Below are 19,311 nucleotides of genomic sequence, written 5' to 3'. Positions count from 1 at the left end.
GATGGTCGGCACAGACTCGGTGGGCCGAAGGGCCTGTTTCAGTGCTGTATCTCTAAACTAAACTAAAATTTGGCTTCGAATGATTCAGTGCTGAAAACATATGGTAAATCTGTTCAAAGGAGGAGAGCACATTTAACAGTAGAGAAACTCTAATTTAGAATAATCATCTTGGGCCATATATTTATCACAATCAGCGCTGAAAGCAATAACGCTTTTGCAAGTTGTACTACACAACTTGGAACGTCGGAATTTAGGGTATCCTTTGTGCTAGTGCGATTTTCTGCACATTCAAATCAGCTGATTTTACTGGCTTGGAGATCTTGTGCAGTACTGTAGAATTTCATTAGCACTGTATAATGTTGGAATGTGATGCTTAAAAAGGAACTGAAAGTTATGCTACAAGTGCTTTTGAGCTGATTAATACTGTGTATGGTATACATGATAACCTCTTATCATAGAAAGTTTAAGGCACAGAAACAGGCCATTTGGCACATTGTGTCTGTGCCAGCCGAAAAACGATCCACCTATACGAGTCCGACTTTCCGTCTGTACCCCTGCAGCTTACGGCACTTGAGGTGCATATCCAGATTCCTTTTGAATGAGCTGAGGGTCTCTGCCTCAACTACCCTTTCAGGCAGTGAGTTCCAGACCATCACCATCCTCTGAGTGAAAAAGTTTTTCCTTATCTCTCCTCTAATTGTTCTACCTATCACTTGAAATCTATGTCCCCTCGTCACTGACCTCTCTGCTAAGGTCAATAGACCCTTCACCTCCACTCTATCCAGGCCCCTCTAAATTTTGTGCATTTCAATCAGATCCTGGCAACATCCTTGTAAATCTCCTCTGTACCATCTCTCAAGCAATTACATCCTTTCTGTAATGAGGTGACCAGAACTGCACACAGTACTCAAGTTTGTGGCCTAACCAATGAGTTATACAGTTCCATCATAACCTCCCGGCTCTTATATTCTATACCTCCGCTAATAAAAGGATTCCATGTGCCTTCTTAACTACCTTATCGACCTGTCCTGTTACCTTCAGGGATCTGTGGACATTCACTCCAAGGTCCCTTACTTCCTCTACACTTCTCAGTATTTTCCCATTAGTCGTGTGTTCCTTTGCCTTGTTTGACCTCCCCAAATGCATCACCTCACACTTCTCCAGATTGAATTCCATTTGCCACTTTTCTGCCCATCTGACTAGATCAATATCTTTCTGCAGCCTACAGCTATCCTCCTCGCAATCTACCACATGGCCAATCTTTGATCTTTCTGCAAGCTTCTTGATCATGGCCCCTACGTTTTTGTCCAAAGCGTTAACATACACCATGTAAAGCAGGGGACCCAGGACTGAGCCCTGTGGAGCGCCACTGGAAACAGCCCTCCAGTTGCTAAAAGTCGTCAACAATTACCCTTTGTTTCCTGCCACTGAGCCAATTTTGTATCTACCTTGCTGCATTCCCTGGATCCTGTGGGATTTTATTTTTTTTAACCATTCTGCCATGTGGGACCTTGTCAAAAGCTTTGCCAAAATCTATGTAGACCACATCAACTGCACTACCCTCATCTATCTTCCTTGTTACTTCTTCAAAAAATTCGATCAAGTTGGTCAAACAAGATCTTCCCTTAACAAATCAATGCTGACTATCCTTGATTAACCTATGCCCTTCTAAGTGACAATTTATCCTGTCTCTCAGAATAGGTTCCACTAATCTGCCCACTACTGAGGTTAGACTGACTGGCCTGTAATTATTTGGTCTACCCTTCATTCCCTTTTTGAACAGAGGTACAACTTTAGCAATCCTTCAAACCTCCGTCACCAAATCTGTATCCAGTGAGGACTTGAAAATGATGGTCAGACCCTCTCTTGCTTCTTTTAACAGCCTAGGATACATTTCATCTGGCCCTGGTGATTTATCAACTTTCAAGGATGCTAATCCCACTAATACTTCCTCTCTCCCCAAGTTTATCACATATGCAGGGCGGCACAGTGGCGCAGTGGTTAGCACCGCAGCCTCACAGCTCCAGGGACCCGGGTTCGATTCCGGGTACTGCCTGTGTGGAGTTTGCAAGTTCTCCCTGTGTCTGCGTGGGTTTTCTCCGGGTGCTCCGGTTTCCTCCCACAAGCCAAAAGACTTGCAGGTTGATAGGTAAATTGGCCATTATAAATTGTCACTAGTATAGGTAGGTGGTAGGGAAATATAGGGATAGGTGGGGATGTTTGGTAGGAATATGGGATTAGTGTAGGATTAGTATAAATGGGTGGTTGATGTTCGGCACAGACTCGGTGGGCCGAAGGGTCTGTTTCAGTGCTGTATCTCTAATCTAAATCTAAAAAACTTCACACTCCTCCTCCTCAACTACAAAATCTGCATCATCCCCCTCTTTTGTGTAGACAGATGTAAAGTATTCATTAAGAACCACACCAAAGTCTTCCGCTCCTACACAAAGGTTACCTTTTTGGTCTTTTATGGGCCCTACTCTCTCCTTAGTTATCCTCTTACTCTTAATGTATTGATAAAACAACTTTGGGTACACTTTGAGTTTGCTTGCCAATATTCTTTCATGCCTTCTCTTTGCTTTCCTAATTTCCTTTTTGATTTCACCCCTCCACTTTCTATACTCCTCTCAGCTTTCTGCAGTATTGAGTTCTCGGTGTCGGACATAAGCTTTCCTTTTCCGCCTTATCTTACCCTGCAGGCTCCTGGACATCCATGGGGCTCTAGATTTGGCCTCCTCGCCCTTTTTCTTTGTAGAAACACGTTTACCCTGAACCCCTTGAATGCCTTCCACTGTTCTGGCACTGGTTTACCTTCAAGTAGCTGTTTCCAGTCCACTTTCGCTAAATCACTCATCAGTTTAGTAAAATTGGCCTTGCCCCAATTGAGAACTCTAACTCTGTCCTTTTCCATAATTATGTTAAAACTGACTGAATTATGATCACTACCACCAAAATACTCTCCCACTGCCACTCCTTCCACCTGCCCATCTTCATTTCCTAAAATGAAGTCTAAAACAGCACCCTCTCTTGTTGGACTTGCTACATAATGGGCAAAAAAGTTCTCCAGAATGCACCTCATGAATTCTGCTCCCTCAATTCCTTTCACTCTAAAACTATCCCAGTTAATATTGGGGTAATTAAAATCCCCTATTACTGCCCTATTGTTCTTGCATTTTTAGAGATTTGCCAACATATCTGCTCTTCTGACTGCTTGGTGGTCTATAGTACACTCCCAACAGTGCGATTGCCCCTTTTTTGTTCCTTAGCTCAATTTATATGGCCTCATTTGACGAACCTTCCAACACATCATCCCTCCTCACAGTTGTAATAGTTTCCTTGACCACAATTGCCACTCGCTCTCCTTTCTTATCCCGTTCCATATCGCGTTTGAAAACCCGGCAACCAGGAACACTGAGCTGCCATTCCTATCCCTCCTTAAGCCACGTTTCTGTAATAGTTATGATATCATACTGCCACGGGTCTATCTGTGCCCTCAGCACATCTGCTTTATTTGCTATACTCTTTGCATTGAAATATAGATACCCTTGAGCACTGCCAAACTCTTTTTTTAAAATTTTCTAACCCTCGTTTCCTCTGTCTTCCAGACTCATCCATTAAGTTTCCGCCTTCCATTTTAATTTCTGATTTTGTCCCAGCTGAGTCTATCCTCAGGTCCCCATCCCCCCGACAAACTAGTTTAAATCCTCCCCAACAGCACTAGCAAAATGTCCCGCAATGAACTCAGTCACGGCTCTGTTCAGATTCAACCCATCCGGCCTATACAGGTCCCGTCTCCCTCAGAGCCAGTCCCAATGTCCCAGGAATCTGAAGCCCTCCCTCCTTCATCATCTTTCCAGCCACGTGTTAATCTGATTTATCCTTCTATTTCTATACTCACTTGCGTGTGGCAAGTTCACCACAAGCATTAACACACTCTTTGCCTTTGTCCCAGGGCAGCTTTATTATTTAATCTCTCTTGCCCTCTGCCCTATCAAACACCTCTTTTTCTCTCTCCCCCACCCCTCCCCTTCATTTGCTTAAAACCTAATTTTTTTTCTAACCTTTACCAGTTCTGATGAAATGTCACTGACCTGAAATGTTAACTTTGCCAGACCTTAGTATTTCCAGCACTTTCTGTTTTTATTTCAAATATTGGATTACCGTCTTTAGCTGGCAAACTTTATTTTGAGGAAATATGTTACCATATTTATTTCATTTCAAAAGTACCAGAGCAACAGGTTTTCTGAATGTCAATACCAAGTTCACAATTTTTAAGAACATGCAACATAAATATTGTTTCATTACTTATCACAATTTAGTATATTGTTTTAACAAACACGACCGTATAAATTTTAGTCAGGTTAATTTTTTTTAAAAATGGCTTTTTTCCCCCCAGTAAATACCAGAAATTTATAACAGAACAATTTCAAACAACATAAGTTATGTTTTACTTACTTGACAACTGTGCCATACTTGGAAAAAATCTGAAAGGAAGAATGGTCAAATTAGTATACTTGGAATGAAATTAAAAAGTTGTGCAATTATTCAAATCTCCAATTATAAAGTTACTCATGATGAATTAACAGCAATTTTTGCTGGTGCAAAAGCCAAGTTTTAGACCTAGTTGCAACTTACACTCCACAAACACAACAGTTTTAATTGTATTTTAAAGTGGTTGTCTATTCAGTAGCTTGGTAAACAGACACAGTATCCATTATTCTTGTGCATTGGACTGGGGAGTAACTGTAACTGTTAGTTATTCTCATCTCTGTATAGAACTAGGATAAGCAACTTTGCACAAATCTATGAACGTGCACAATAACAACTGAGCACAGCTGTTCAATTCCCTTACGTGAATCTTTTGGCTTGTTGTAAAGTTATGAAGGAAATTAAACAAGGTACTAAACCCCTAAGTGATAACCTTAATAACTTTATAAACAGCCATAGAATTCATATAAAGCGACTCAGATAAATCTGATACCTATTCTGCAAACCAAATCTCAGAATAAGGGAACGGCCATTTACAAATTGTTTATAATTATATTGCACAGTGGACGAAGTGGAGGGAACTCAGATGTTGTAGGTCACGTAGCTGTTAATCATCTAGTAGCTTTCCAAAGGTTCCTGGGCTGTAGTTTTTCTACTTTATGTTAGTGCAGTTTATTCAGATTTAAGTGGTACAAAATTGGGTCACTCAAAGGATTGTGGATTCACAGTCATTGAGTATTTTCAAGACAGAGGTCAATAGATTTTTTTTTTAGGTACTAAGGGAATTAATGGACATGGACATAGTGCAGGAAAGTGGAGTTGAGGTAGATCAGCAATGACCTTCTTGAATGGTGGAACAGACCCATAGGGCCAAATGACCTACTCCACCTCCTATTTCTTATGTTATGTTCCAATATTAATAGCTTCAGTTCGGCCCAGACCCATCCCAGCTTCTGGTCTAGGACGAAGACTAGTTTTAAGTAACCGAAGAGAAATGGCTCAACATTCAAATCGCAGCCTGTACAAAATGACTCATCAGGTCAGTTCTGAGTTGGCATATTTCAGAAGGTGCGGACCAAGTGATGCAGTTAGTTTCACTGACTCAAGCTTGTGAGGAAGAATGCTAAAAAACTCAGACATTATTCCTTCTCATCATTGTCTAATGACCCTCCCCTTCATTAGCAAGCAAACATGCAGAAACATTGGGTCAGGATAAGTTTGAGCTTGCTCCGATACCTCCTATGGCTGAATAATCCACCAACACAAACTATCTAGGCTTTTAAGTGATGAAAACCTCCAGAACCTCCATAGCCTCCAGAAGTCAGGTGATGCTTCAAAAAAAAACTTGCATTTATGTAGTGCCTTTCACAACCTCTGGATGTCCCAAAGCACTTCACAGCCAATGAAGTAGTAATGAAGTGTAGTCACTGCTGTAATGTAGAAAACACAGTTGCTAATTTGCACACAGAAAGCTCGTACATGCAGTAATGTGATGGGGAACTATTTTAGTGATCTTAATTGAGGGATAAATATTGGGCAGGTCACAGGGAAGAACTCCCCTGCTCTTTCTACAAAATCTTGCCGGGGATCTTTTATGTCCACCCGAGAGAGTAGACATGGTCTTAAGTTTAATGATTTATCCGAAAGATGACACTGCAGAACTTCAACAATACTGCATGTAACTTTTTTAAAAAAAATTAATTCATGGGATGTGGGATTCGCTGGCTAGGTCTGCATTTATTGCCCATCTCCAATTGCCCTTGGTGGTGGTGAGCTGCCTTCTTGAACTGCTGCAGTCCATGTGAGGTAGGTACACCCACATTGCTGTTAGGAAGGGAGTTCCAGGATTTTGACCTAGCGACAGTGAAGGAACAGCGATATAGTTCCAAGTCAGGATGGTGTGTGACTTGGAGGAGAACTTGCAGGTGGTGGTGTTCCCATGCATTTGCTGCCCTTGTCCTTCGAGTTGGTAGAGGCCACGGCTTTGGAAGGTGCTGTCTAAGGAGCCTTGATGCGTTGCTGCAGTGCATCCTGTAGATGGTACACACTGCTGCCACTGTGCATCAGTGGTGGAGGGAGTGAATGTTGAAGGTGGTGGATGGGGTGCCAATCAAGTGGGCTGCTTTGTCCTGGATGGTGTCGAGTTTCTTGAGTGTTGTAGGAACTGCACCCATCCAGGCAAGTGGAGAGATTTCTATCGCACTCCTGACATGTGCCTTGTAGATGGTGGACAGGCTTTGGGGAGTCAGGAGGGGAGTTACTCGCTGCAGGATTCCAAGCTTCTGACCTGCTATTGTAGCCATAGTATTAATATGACTACTCCAGTTCAATTTCTGGTCAATGGTAACCCCCAAGATATTGATAGTGGGGAATTCAGCCATTGTAACGCCATTGAATGTCAAGGGGAGATGGTTAGATTCTCTCTTGTTGGAGATGGTCATTGCCTGGCACTTGTGTTGCATGAATGTTACTTGCCACTTATCAGCCCAAGCCTGGATATTGTCCAGGTCTTGCTATATTTCTACACGGACTGTTTCAGTATGAGGAGTTGCTAATGGTGCTGAACATTGTGCAATCAGCAAACATCCCAATTTCTGACCTTATGAATGAAGGAAGGTCATTGATGAAGTAGCTGAAGATGGTTGGGCCTAGGATACTGCCCTGAGGAACTCCTGCAGTGATGTCCCAGAGCTCAGATGATTGACCTCCAACAACCACAACCATCTTCCTTTGCGCTAGGTATGATTCCAACCAGTGGAGAGTCTTCCCCCCGATTCCCACTGACTTCAGTTCTGTTAGGGCTCCTTGATGCCATACTTGGTCAAATGCTGCCTTGATGTCAAGGGCAGTCACTCACAACTCACTGTTTGAGTTCAGCTCTTTTGTCCATGTTTGAACCAAGGCTGTAATGACGTCAGGAGTCGAGTGGCCCTGGCGGAACCCAGACTGAGCGTCACTGAGCAGGTTATCGTTAAGCAAGTGCCGCTTGATAGCATTGTTGATGACATGTTCCATCACTTTACTGATGATTGAGAGCAGACTTTTGGGGCGGTAATTGGCCGGGTTGGACTTGCCCTGAATTTTGTGTACAGGACATACCTGGGCAATTTTCCACATTGCTGGGTAGATGCCAGTGTTGTAGCTGTACTGGAACAGCTTGGCTAGGGGTGCGGCATGTTCTGGCGCACAGGTCTTCAGTACTGTTGCCGGAACATCGTCAGGGCCCATAGCCTTTGCAGTATCCAGTGTCTTTAGTCGTTTCTTCATATCACGCAGAGTGAATCGAATTGGCTGAAGTCTGGTATCTGTGATGCTGGGGACTTCAGGAGGAGGCCAAGATGGATCATCAACTCAGTACTTCTGGCTGAAGAGGATTGCAAATACTTCATCCTTATCTTTCGCACTGATATGCTGGGCTCCCCCTCATTGTTGAAAATTAGGATATTTGTGGAGCCTCCTCCTCCAGTTAGTTGTTTAATTGTCCACCACCATTCATGGCTGGATGTGACAGGACTGCAGAGCTTAGATCTAATCCAGTGGTTATGGGATCGCTTATCTCTGTCTATCGCATGCTGCTTACGCAGTTTGGTACACAAGTAGTCCTGGGTTGTAGCTTCACCAGGTTGACACCTCATTTTGAAGTATGCCTGGTGCTGTTCCTGGCATGCCCTACTGCATTCTTCATTGAACCAGGGCTGGTTTGATGCTACTGGTAGAGTGGGGAATATGCTGGGTCATGAAGTTACAGATTGTGGTTGAGTACACTTCTGCTGCTGCTGATGGCCCACAGTGCCTCATGGATGCCCAGTTTTGTATTACTAGATCTGCCTGAAATCTATCCCACTTTGCACAGTGGCAGTGCCACACAACACTGACAGTCAATCTAGATTTTGTATTCAAGTCTCTAGCGTGGAACTTGAATCCATAATCTTCTGACTCAGAGGCAAGAGCGCTACCCCTGGGTTGTAGCTGACCACTGCACCCCCAACCCCATCATGAATCGGTGTTTAGAAATGGAAGGCTGAAAATTGGAGGGTAAAAAAAAAATTACATTCATGTTTCCACAGTTATTTCCTTGTACTTGAAGATGACACTCTCCAATGCAGCAGTTCTTGATCCTATTTATGTATGTATGAGGAGCAGGTGAAGAATTCACATTAAAGAAAATGATTGCATTGCAGGAATCAAATTGCACAAGAGGAAACAGACGCAAGGAAACATGAACCAAACCTGTTACCACAAAGAGTTCAGTGAAAGGGGTGTTGACTTATACTGCTAGTAATAGTCAATCTCCTGTGGCGTGCATTTCACATGGGGAGTCAAGATCAATTCTTTAGGTGAAGAATTACACAGGGTAGGAAATAATTGGAACAGGATCTTATTTTTATATTTATATTATAAAGTCCTATGTTCATAATTACAATGAAAAAAGCTAAAACAATGACACTTCCCCAACAGTGGCAGCACTGGAGCACCACCACTGGGGGAGGGTTTAATTACAGAATGACATCACAGGTAGCTTCCAATAGAAATGTGAACATAGGAATCCGTAATGGAAAGAAGTTAATAAGGAACATGTGTAGGTACTAGCTTTTTAAATATAGCTAGATATCCACTTGAATGGTGAAAAACATCTAACAATCCAGTTTCTGATTTTGTCCTTTCAAACTTGGGTCGTGCAGGAAGTGAGTGTATTGAGCTGTATTCAGAGTTGTGTATGGTTAGTGCTGATGGCTTACATGACTGTCACTGGTGTACGATAGGTATTTGGGGTCATGAATCAACCCTTAAAACAGATTGGTACCAATATGCTAGGAAAGCCTACAAGTGTAGGACAGCAACAGTGATTTCCTTCTGCGATCTGATGGATCACTTGTAAAATAAGACACTTCTACACAAACCATCAGAAATATAGAATCTCAATTTTTCCAATACCATTTTCAAAACAAACTAAATTTAACATCTCTAAATTCAATTTTGTCTCAAAATCACAGCTGCTTTCCTACACACTGAGCTTGATCATGTCAGTTCTATAACATTTACCTTTCTATTAACTTGCTAAGAAGCTTTGAAACCCAGAAAACTCATGTTCAAATGAAATGATTTTATGCAATTACAGAAAGAATTGCTTGTGAAGGATGTTCAGCTTTGTTGATCTTACATCCTCCCTATTTTGTGAAATATTTTCCTTTATGTTCTCTACCACATAGGGTTTCACTTGCAGTATGAGCAAGTGATTTGCCCTCATGCCTTTGTCAGTCATCACTGGAGAAATACAATATCATAGGAGTGGCTTACCCTCCAGTTTTTGCTACTCATCTGAAAATGTGCACGCTCCACACAAAAACGCAACTGATTCATTTGTTCTCCAAGGAACAGCCTGCTACCCTTACCTGGTTTGGCCTGTGTGTCTCCTGTCCCAGACTGCGTAGTTAACTATTCATGTCCTCCAGTAAGGCACTCAGTTGTAAAACTACTGCTACACAGTTAAGTAAAAAGAATAAAACACAGACTCATTGGCAATGACCTAGGAATTATGTCAGACCACTAAGGCCATCTCAGTCCAGTCGAACCTATATACTCCTCCTTATTTAGCTATGTTCTATTGACAACATTAATTGAACAAATCTAACTCAGTCAATTACCCCCTATTAGCCTGCTCTCAATACCTCAATGAAGTGATGGAAGTCATCAACAGTAAGATCAAATGGAACAGACACATCAATAACTCTCTCCTTTAAATCTACCATCATCATCCCTCCTCAAAAAAAAACAACCCTTGACCCACTGTTCTTGCAAACTTCTGTCGCGTCTCCAACCTCCCTTTTCTCACCAAAGTCCTTGAACGTGTTGTCATCTCCTAAATCTGTTCCCATCTTTCCCGGAACTCCATGTTTTAATCCCTCCAATCAGATTTCTGTTCCTACCATAGTACCGAAACAGCTCTTATCAAAGTCACAAATGACATCCTATGTGACTGCGACAAAGGAAAACTTTCCCTCCTCGTCCTTTTCGATCTGTCCGCAGCCTTTAACCTGGTTCACCACACCATTATCTTCCAATGCCTCTCCACTGTCACCCAGTTGGGTGCAACTGCTCGCACCTGGTTACATTCTTATCAATCTAATTGGAGCTAGAGAATCACTTGAAATGGCTTCTCTTCCTGCTCCCACACAGTTACCTCTGGTGTCTCCCAAGGATCTATTCTTGGCCCCCTCCTATTTCTCATTTACACGCTGCCCCTCCGCGACATCAAGCAAAAGCACAGTGTTAGTTTTCAGATGTATACTGACGATACCCAGCTCTATTTCACCACCACCTCTCGACTCCTCCACTGTTGCTAAATTATCAGACTGCTTACCTGACATCCAGTACTGGATGACCAGAAATTTGGCGGTGACATAGGGGTAATGTCACTGGACCAGTAACCCACAGCCCAAGCTCTGGGGACATGGGTTCAAATCCCACCACAGCAGAATTTGAATTCAATTAATAAAGTTGGAATTAAAAGCTAGTCTAGTGGCGACCATGAAACCAGTGTCAATTTTGTAAAAACCCATCTGGTTCACTAATGTCCTTGAGGGAAGGAAATCTGCCGTCCTTATCTGGTCTGGCCTATATGTGACTCGAGACACACAGCAATGCGGTTGACTCTTAAATGCCCTCTGAAATAGCCTAGCAAGCCACTCAGTTGTATCTAACTGCTACAAAGTCTACGAAAAGGAATGAAACAGGACGGACCACCCGGCATTGACCTCGGCACTGGAAACGACAACTAAAGCCTGGCTCGGGTATTAAATTAAAACCTGACCTGGGCCCGAGCCCTTTAATTTCTTTTCGCGCCCGACCCGACTATCGTTCATCCATTCCAGCAGCAGATGGAGTTGTGGGGAATTATGGGTAAGCCTGACCCCGTGACTTCCCAGAAGCAGCTCAGTCCAGCCCGACCTGACCCGAGCCCGAACGCTGGACTTGGAATATAGACCCGACCTGAACCCGACACACGCAGTCGGGTCTCGTCGGGTTCTGGTGGGGTAGCCAGGATTTAACGACAACAGCAAACCCAGCCCTGTCGACCCTGCAAGTCTTCCTTACTAACATCTGGGGGCTTATGCCAAAATTGGGAGAGCTGTCCCACAGACTAATCAAGCAACAGTCTGACATAGTCACACTCACGGAATCATACTTTGCAGACAATGTCCCAGACACCACAATCACCATCCCTGGGTACGTCCTATCCCACCTGCAGGACAGACCCACCAGAGGCAGTGACACAGTGGTAGACAATCAGGAGCAAGTTGCCCTCGGAGTCCTCAACATTGACTATGGACCCAGGGAAGTCTCATGGCATCAGGTCAAATATGGGCATGGCAAATTTCAGCTGATTATCCCCACCTGCCCCCCCTCAGCTGATGAATCATTGCTTCTCCATGTTGAACATCAATTGGAAGCAGCACTGACGGTAGCAAGGGCACAGAATGTACTTTGGGTAGAGGCCTCAATGTCCATCATTGACAGTGTCTCGGTAGCACCACTACTGACTGAGCTGGCCGAGTCCTAAAGGACACAGTTTCTAGACTGGGTCTGCAGCAAGTGGTGAGGGAACCAAGAAGGAAAAACCTTACTTGACCTTGCCCTCATCAATCTACCTGTTGCAGATGCATCTGTCCATGACAGCATTGGTAGGGGGTGCCATCGCACAGTCCTTGTGGAGACAAAGTCCCGTCTTCACATTGAAGATACCCATCATCATGTGTGGCACTACCGTGCTAAATGGGATAGATTTCAAACAGATCTAGCAACTCAAAATTGGGCATCCATGAGGCGCTGCGGGCCATCAGCAGCAGAATTGTATTCAACGACAATCTGTAACCTCATGGCCCAGCATGTTCCCCACTCTATCATCATCAAGCCAGGAGACCAACCCTGGTTCAATGAACAGTGCAGGAGTGCATGCCAGGAGCAACACCAGGCAAAACCCGATCAGTAGACTCATTCGTCCGTCTCCAGCATTCTCCCTCTACTTGGACCCCTCCCCCTGGCCTCTTACCCGCTCTTGACCTTTTCATTCAAAACTGTCGGCGAGACATTGGTCATCTCAATTTCTCTGCCCCCCTCACTCACTCACTCTAACCTGTCCCCCCTCTGAACTTGAGGAACTCCGTTCTCTCAGGTCTAACCCCGATATGGTTATCAAACCTGCAGACAAGGATGGTGCTGTTATTGTATGGCGTACCGACCTCTACCTTGCAGAGATTCAATGCCAACTCTCAGACACTTCTTCCTACCTCCCTCTGGACCATGACCCCACGACTGAACATCGAGCTACCGTCCACAGGACTGTCACTAACCTCATCTCCTCTGGAGATCTTCCCTCTACAGCTTCCAACCGTATAGACCCACAACCCTGGGCAGCCCGCTTCTCCCTCCTTCCCAAAATCCACAAACAAGACTGTCCCGGCAGACCCATTGTGTCAGCCTGTTGCTGCCCCACTGAACTCATTTCTTCCTATCTTGACTCTATCTTTTCTCTGCTGGTCCAGTCTCTTCCCACCTACATCCGTGACTCTTCTGACGCCCTACATCATTTTGACAATTTCCAGTTTCCTGGCCCTAACCGCCTCCTCACTAAAGACGTCCAATCTCTCTACACCTCCATCCCCCACCAGGACGGTTTGAGGGCTCTCCGCTTCTTCCTTGAACAGAGGCCCAACCAGTCCCCATCCACCACCACCCTCCTCCACCTGGCTGAACTTGTTCTCACATTGAACAACTTCTCCTTCAACTCCACTCACTTCCTTCAAGTAAAAGGTGTTGCTATGGGTACCTGCATGGGTCCTGGTTATGCCTCTCTTTTTGTGGGAAACGTCAAACATTCCTTGTTCCAGTCCTACTCAGGCCCCCTCCCCCAATTCTTTTTCCAGTACATTCAAGACTGTATCGGTGCCATTTCGCGCTCCGAACTGGAAAAAACTTTATCAGCTTTGCTTCCAATTTCCACCCTTCTCTCACCTTTACATGGTCCATCTCCGATACTTCCCTTCCTTGACTTCTCTGTCTCCATCGCTGGGGATAGGCTGTCTACTACTATCCATTATAAGCCCACCGACTCCCACAGCTACCTCGACTACACTTCTTCACACCCTGCCTCCTGTAAGGACTCCATTCCATTCTCCCAGTTTCTCTGTCTCCGATGCATCTGCTCTGATGATGCCACCTTCCATGACAGCACTTCTGATATGTCTTCCTTTTTGCTCAACCGAGGATCCCCTCCACTGTGGTTGACAGGGCCCTCAACCGTGTCCGGCCATTTCCCCCACCTCTACCCCTCCCTCCCAAAACTGCAACAGGGTTCCCCATGTCCTCACTTTCCACCCCATCAGCCTCCATATCCAAAGGATCATCCTCCACCATTTCCGCCACCTCCAGCGTGATGCCACTATCAAATGCATCTTCCTCTTCCTTCCCTCGTCAGCATTCCGAAGGGATCGTTCCCTTCGTGACACCCTGGTCCACTCCTCCATTACCCCCACCACCTCGTCCCCTTCCCACGGCACCTTCCCCTGCAAACGCATGAGGTGTAATACTTGCCCATTTACCTCCTCTCTCCTCACTATCCTAGGCTCCAAACACTCCTTTCAGGCGAAGCAGTGATTTACTTGTACTTCTTTCAATGTAGTATACTGTATTTGCTGCTCACAATGTGGTCTCCTCCACACTGGGGAGACCAAATGCAGACTGGGTGACCGCTTTGCAGAACACCTCCGCTCAGTCCGCAAGCAGGACCCCAAGCTTCCGGTTGTTTGCCATTTCAACACTCCCCCCTGCTCTCATGCTCACATCTCTGTCCTGGGATTGCTGCAGTGTTCCAGCGAACATCAACGCAAGCTCGAGGAACAGCATCTCATTTACTGATTAGGCACGCTACAGCCTGCCGGACTGAACATTGAGTTCAATAATTTCAGAGCATGACAGGCCCCCATTTTACTTTTCTTTTTTTTTTCTTTTTCCTTTTTTTAATATTTTTTTGTGTTTGTTTTATTTTATTTCATCTTAGTTTGTTCAGTTTGCTTACCCACTTTTTCTTTCATGTTTGTACTTGCGGCTGTTCAATTTTGAGTCTGTTAACTCCCTATCTGTACTAATGCTTTGTCTTTCAACACACAATTAACATATTGTTTGCCTTTGCTCCACGACCTTCTGGTCAGCTATTCTGTGACCTTGTTCGATCTGCACCTTCTCCTTTGCTTTCTCTTGCCCCACCCCTGCTTTACTTGTTTATAACCTTTTACATTTCTAATATTTGACCGTTCTGAAGAAGGGTCACTGGGTGCATGGAACGCATTACCAGCGGAGGTGGTAGACGCGGGCACGATAGCGTCTTTTAAGATGTATCTAGACAGATACATGAATGGGCAGGAAGTAAAGAGATACAGACCCTTAGAAAATAGGCGACAGGTTTAGATAGAGGATTTGGATCGGCGTAGGCTTGGAGGGCCGAAGGACCTGTTCCTGTGCTGTAATTTTCTTTGTTCTTTGAAACGTTAACTCTGCTTCTCTCTCCATAGATGCTGCCAGAGCTGCTGAATATTTCCAGCATTTCTTGTTTTTATTTCTAAAAATGAGGTGGCAGCCTGGTGAAGCTACAAAGAGCAGAAGGAGCATGCAATAGACAAGGCTAAGTGATCCCACAATCAACGGATCAGATCTAAGTTCTGCAGTCCTGCTACATCCAGTTGTGAATGGTGGTGGACAATTGAAATAACTGACAGGAGGAGGAGGAGGCAGCTCACAAATATCCCCATTTTCAACGAAGGGGAGCCCAGCACATCAGTGCGAAAGATAAGGCTGAAGCATTTGCATCCATCTTCAGTCAGAAGTGCCGAATTGATAATCCATCTCGGCGGCCTCCTTCAGTCCCCAGCATCACAGATGCCAGTCTTCAACCAATCTGAACACTCCACGTGATATCAAGCATACTGGATACTGCAAAGGCTCTGCACCCTGACAACATTCTGGCAATAGTACTGAAGACTTGTGCTCCAGAACTAGCTGTGCCCCCAACCAAGCTGTTCCAATACAGCTACAACAACTGCATCTAACTGGCAATGTGGAAAATTGCCCAGGTATGTCCTGCACACAAAAAGCAGGACAAATCCAACCTGGACAATTACTGCCTTATCAATTTACTCCGAATCAGCAAAGTGAAAGAAGGGGCCATCAACAGTACTCACTGACGCTACCACTGGACTAGGTCTGAAAGGTGCTTGAAGGAGTCTTGGTGATTTGCTGCAGTGCATCTTGTTTCTAATATACACTGCTGCCACTGTGTGTCAGTAGTGGAGGGAGTGAATGCTGAAGGTGGTGAATGGGGTGCCAGTCAAGCACACTGCTTTGTCCTGGATGGTGTCGAGCTTCTTGAGTATTGTTGGAGCTGCATCCATCCAGGCAATGGAGAGTATTCCATCAGACTCCTGACTTGTGTCTTGCAGATGGTGGACTGGCATTGGGAGGCAGGAGGTGAGTTACTCACTGTTGAATTCCCAGCCTCTGACCTGCTCTTGTAGCCACAGTATTGATGTGGCTACTCCAGTTCAGTTTCCGGTCAATGGTGACGCCAGGATGTTGTTAGTGGGCGATTCAGCGATCGTAATGCCATTGAATGTCAAGGGAAGATGGTTAGATTCTCTCTCGTTTTAGATGGTCATTGCCTGGCACTTGTGTGGCACGAATGTTATTTGCCACTTATCAGCTCAAGCTTGGATATTGTCTAGGTCTTGCTGCATATGGACACGGACTGTTGCAGTATTTGAGGAGTTGCGAATGGTGAACATTATGCAACCATCAGCAAACATCACCACTCCTGACCTTATGATGGAGGGAAGGTCATTGATAAAGCAGCCGAAGATGGTTGGGCCTAGGACGCTACCCTGAGGAACTCCTGCAGTGATGCCCTGGGACTGAGATCATGGACCTCCAACAACCACAACCATCTTCTTTTGTGCTAGGTATGACTCCAGCCAGCGGAGGGTTTTCCCCCTGATTCCCATTGACCTCAGTTTTGCTAGGGCTCCTTGATGCCATACTCAGTCAAATGCTGCCTTGATGTCAAGGGCAGTCACTCTCACCTCACTTTGGAGTACAACTCTTTTGTCCATATTTGAACCAAGGCTGTAACGGGTTCAGGAGCTGAGTGGCCCTGGCGGAACCCAAACTAAGTGTCTCTTCCTTTAAAGACACTCCTTAAATCTACCATTTTCCAAGCTTTTGGACACCTGTCCTAACATGTACTCATGTGGCTCAGTATCAAATATCGTTTAACAAACGCTCCTGTGAAGCACTTTGGGATGTTTTACAATAATAAAGGCACTATAAAAATGCACCTTGTTGTTGAAAGCTTCTCCAGCTACGAGGCGTAGTGGAAGGGTATAGTTCCAACACTCAAGAAGCTCATCATCATCCAAGACTAAACTGTCTGCTTTATCAGTACTCATGCCACTAATCACTACTCCCCACCCCACTCCTTCACCACAGTGCACTGTGCCTGCAATATGCACCACCTACAGGATGCAAAGCAGCAACTCACCAAAGGTGCTTTCACAGAACTTCCTTCCCCACGACCTCTAACATCATGGTAGTCAACACTGTCAAAAGCAAAGGACCATCGCCTACTCCAAGTACCCTTTCCAAGTCAAGCACCACCCTGACTAGGACAGGTATCATTTTACTTTTATCTTTGCTACATCAGAATCCTAGAATTTCCCACCTAATGCAAATGTGGCAGTAACACTACAACAATGATTGCAGTGATTCAAGAAGGTGGCTCACCATTATCTTCTTAGGGCAAGTAAGGATGGTTAATAAATGTAGCTTTTCCAGCATTGTCCACATCTCACAAAGAAAAACAAAACTGAATATTTCTCTTAGACATAATTGGGAACTTTTCATGCAGAGAATTGACAATATAGACCCATACTTCACAACGGTCACAAAGAGCAATACACAGACACCAAAGTGTTCCGAGGGATTCATAGTTTTAGTGTCTTTACTCGTATTAAATTATACAAAACAGTATAATTAAAGCAGCTTTGAAGACTGTTTTTAAAGAAACAATTACAATATTAATATAAATTTAAATTTATACTTTAGTGCATTCCGATACCAGTCAAGCATTTTTGTCAAAAGTGAAAATAATCCTTTTGTTACCAAATGCATTTACTGATCCTAGATAAAAGTATATTCTACCAACCACAGATGTTATATTTGTCAGTGCAACAAGCCTATCTTGGGAAAAACATTTCATTCATTAGAGTCATAGAGCAGAAATATCCACTTATGAAGTTCTTCCCTTGAAAATAATTTCTGGTACCATTTGCTTTAAGGCAATACTTAACACCAATATGCAAGTGTGCCCATGTGAAAGAATACAGGTTCAAGCTCCAAAGCGCTCTCAAATCACAATCCTGTGTAGTGTGAAGGACAACTATGATAAGGTGTCTCTCTCTACCAGCCACACTCATACATCTCCAAATCACCAGCTAACTTAGTCTGGGCATAGGCCATCTTCATCTTTCCGGATGCAAGAGATCTGGGTAGTGGGGGAAGGGGGAAACTGCAACATAAGAAGGAGGGGGAGTGAGAAGGGGTTTGTTCCTCATTTTGGACAGTAATCTAACAAAAAAGACCTATTCAGAACCATTTCACATTTTTGTTCTTGCTAATTTACTCCACATGAGTCTGTTTTGGAAGCTCTTGTTCAATATTTTCATACATGATCTTGAGCTAAGGATAACAAGTGCAGTGGTAAATTTGCAGATGATACAAAGCTAGAGAAGATAACTGTAAAACTAAATCAGGAAAGGACTATTATTTGAAAGGAAAGAAAATAATGTGTACCGAAAAATTGTCTTGATTAGCAATACATTAAAGCTATTGTAACACTGCTCAGTGGTAGTGAGTAAAGAAAATTAGATGTTGGGATGTATTAAAAAGGTTAATATTAAACCAAAACAGTGGAGTTATTCCTGCCACTTATTAAATCATTTGTGGGGCCACACTTCGAATACTGTGTACAGTTCTGATCACTGCAGTACAAAAAAGGATATTGCAGTTATTGAGAGGGTACAGGAGACAACTGGAATGATTGAGGGGATACAGTGTTTGGATTATGAGCAGTAATGACATAAACTGGGCACATTCTCAAGTCAAAAAAGGAGAAGGTTGACAGGTGATATGATTGTTGCTTTTAGGATTTTAAAGGGGCTAGATAATGTGGGCCAGGACAAGCTGCTTCACCTTATGCAGAACAGTAGAACCCGAGGACACAACCTGTGCTTGAAGGGGTTCAACGCAGAAGTAATTTCCGCAGATTAATTTGATGTTATTTTCTTTATTCTCCTGAAGGATTGACTCCTTCATGCAGTATAGCCCCAGAGGGGCCTGTCACTGTGCAGTACTTTACTCAAGAAACCATTATTCACATCAACCATGACACCAAGTGTCACAACTCATTGGAAGGTGCATTACAGCCAAATATGCTAGCTCTCAAGGCACTATTTGAAGTGCAGCAGGATACTCCTGGTGTCCTGGCCAATATTTCTAATTCAATCAATACAATTAAACACAGATTTGGTCATTAATTTCATTTCCTTTTCTGGGACTTTGCAGTGCTTAATTGCATAATAACAGAGACTATACTAATTAGATGGCTGTGAGGTACATCCCGAGGATACGAAAAGCTCTAACTAAATAAATGTAATTTCTTTCTTCTTTACCACTACCCCAGCTGAGATTTGCGAACTGAGCAAAGATCAGGATAATTCC

At 44.0% G+C, this 19,311-nt stretch overlaps 1 protein-coding gene across 1 annotated transcript in view; it reads right to left on the bottom strand.

The window, feature by feature from the left end:
• Nucleotides 1-19,311, bottom strand: part of zcrb1 (zinc finger CCHC-type and RNA binding motif 1) — a 48,899-nt gene that overhangs the window by 9,466 nt on the left and 20,122 nt on the right. Inside the window, exon 4 of the mRNA XM_068050978.1 lies at nt 4,456-4,484. Coding sequence (XP_067907079.1) covers nt 4,456-4,484 — 29 coding nt within the window. The remainder of the gene's footprint in view (nt 1-4,455; nt 4,485-19,311) is intronic.

Source organism: Heterodontus francisci, chromosome 18 (assembly GCF_036365525.1).
Source record: "Heterodontus francisci isolate sHetFra1 chromosome 18, sHetFra1.hap1, whole genome shotgun sequence".
Classification (NCBI taxonomy): Eukaryota; Metazoa; Chordata; class Chondrichthyes; order Heterodontiformes; family Heterodontidae; genus Heterodontus; species Heterodontus francisci.
Note: the sequence above shows the minus strand (reverse complement) of the source record. Positions and strands in the feature narration are given on the sequence as shown.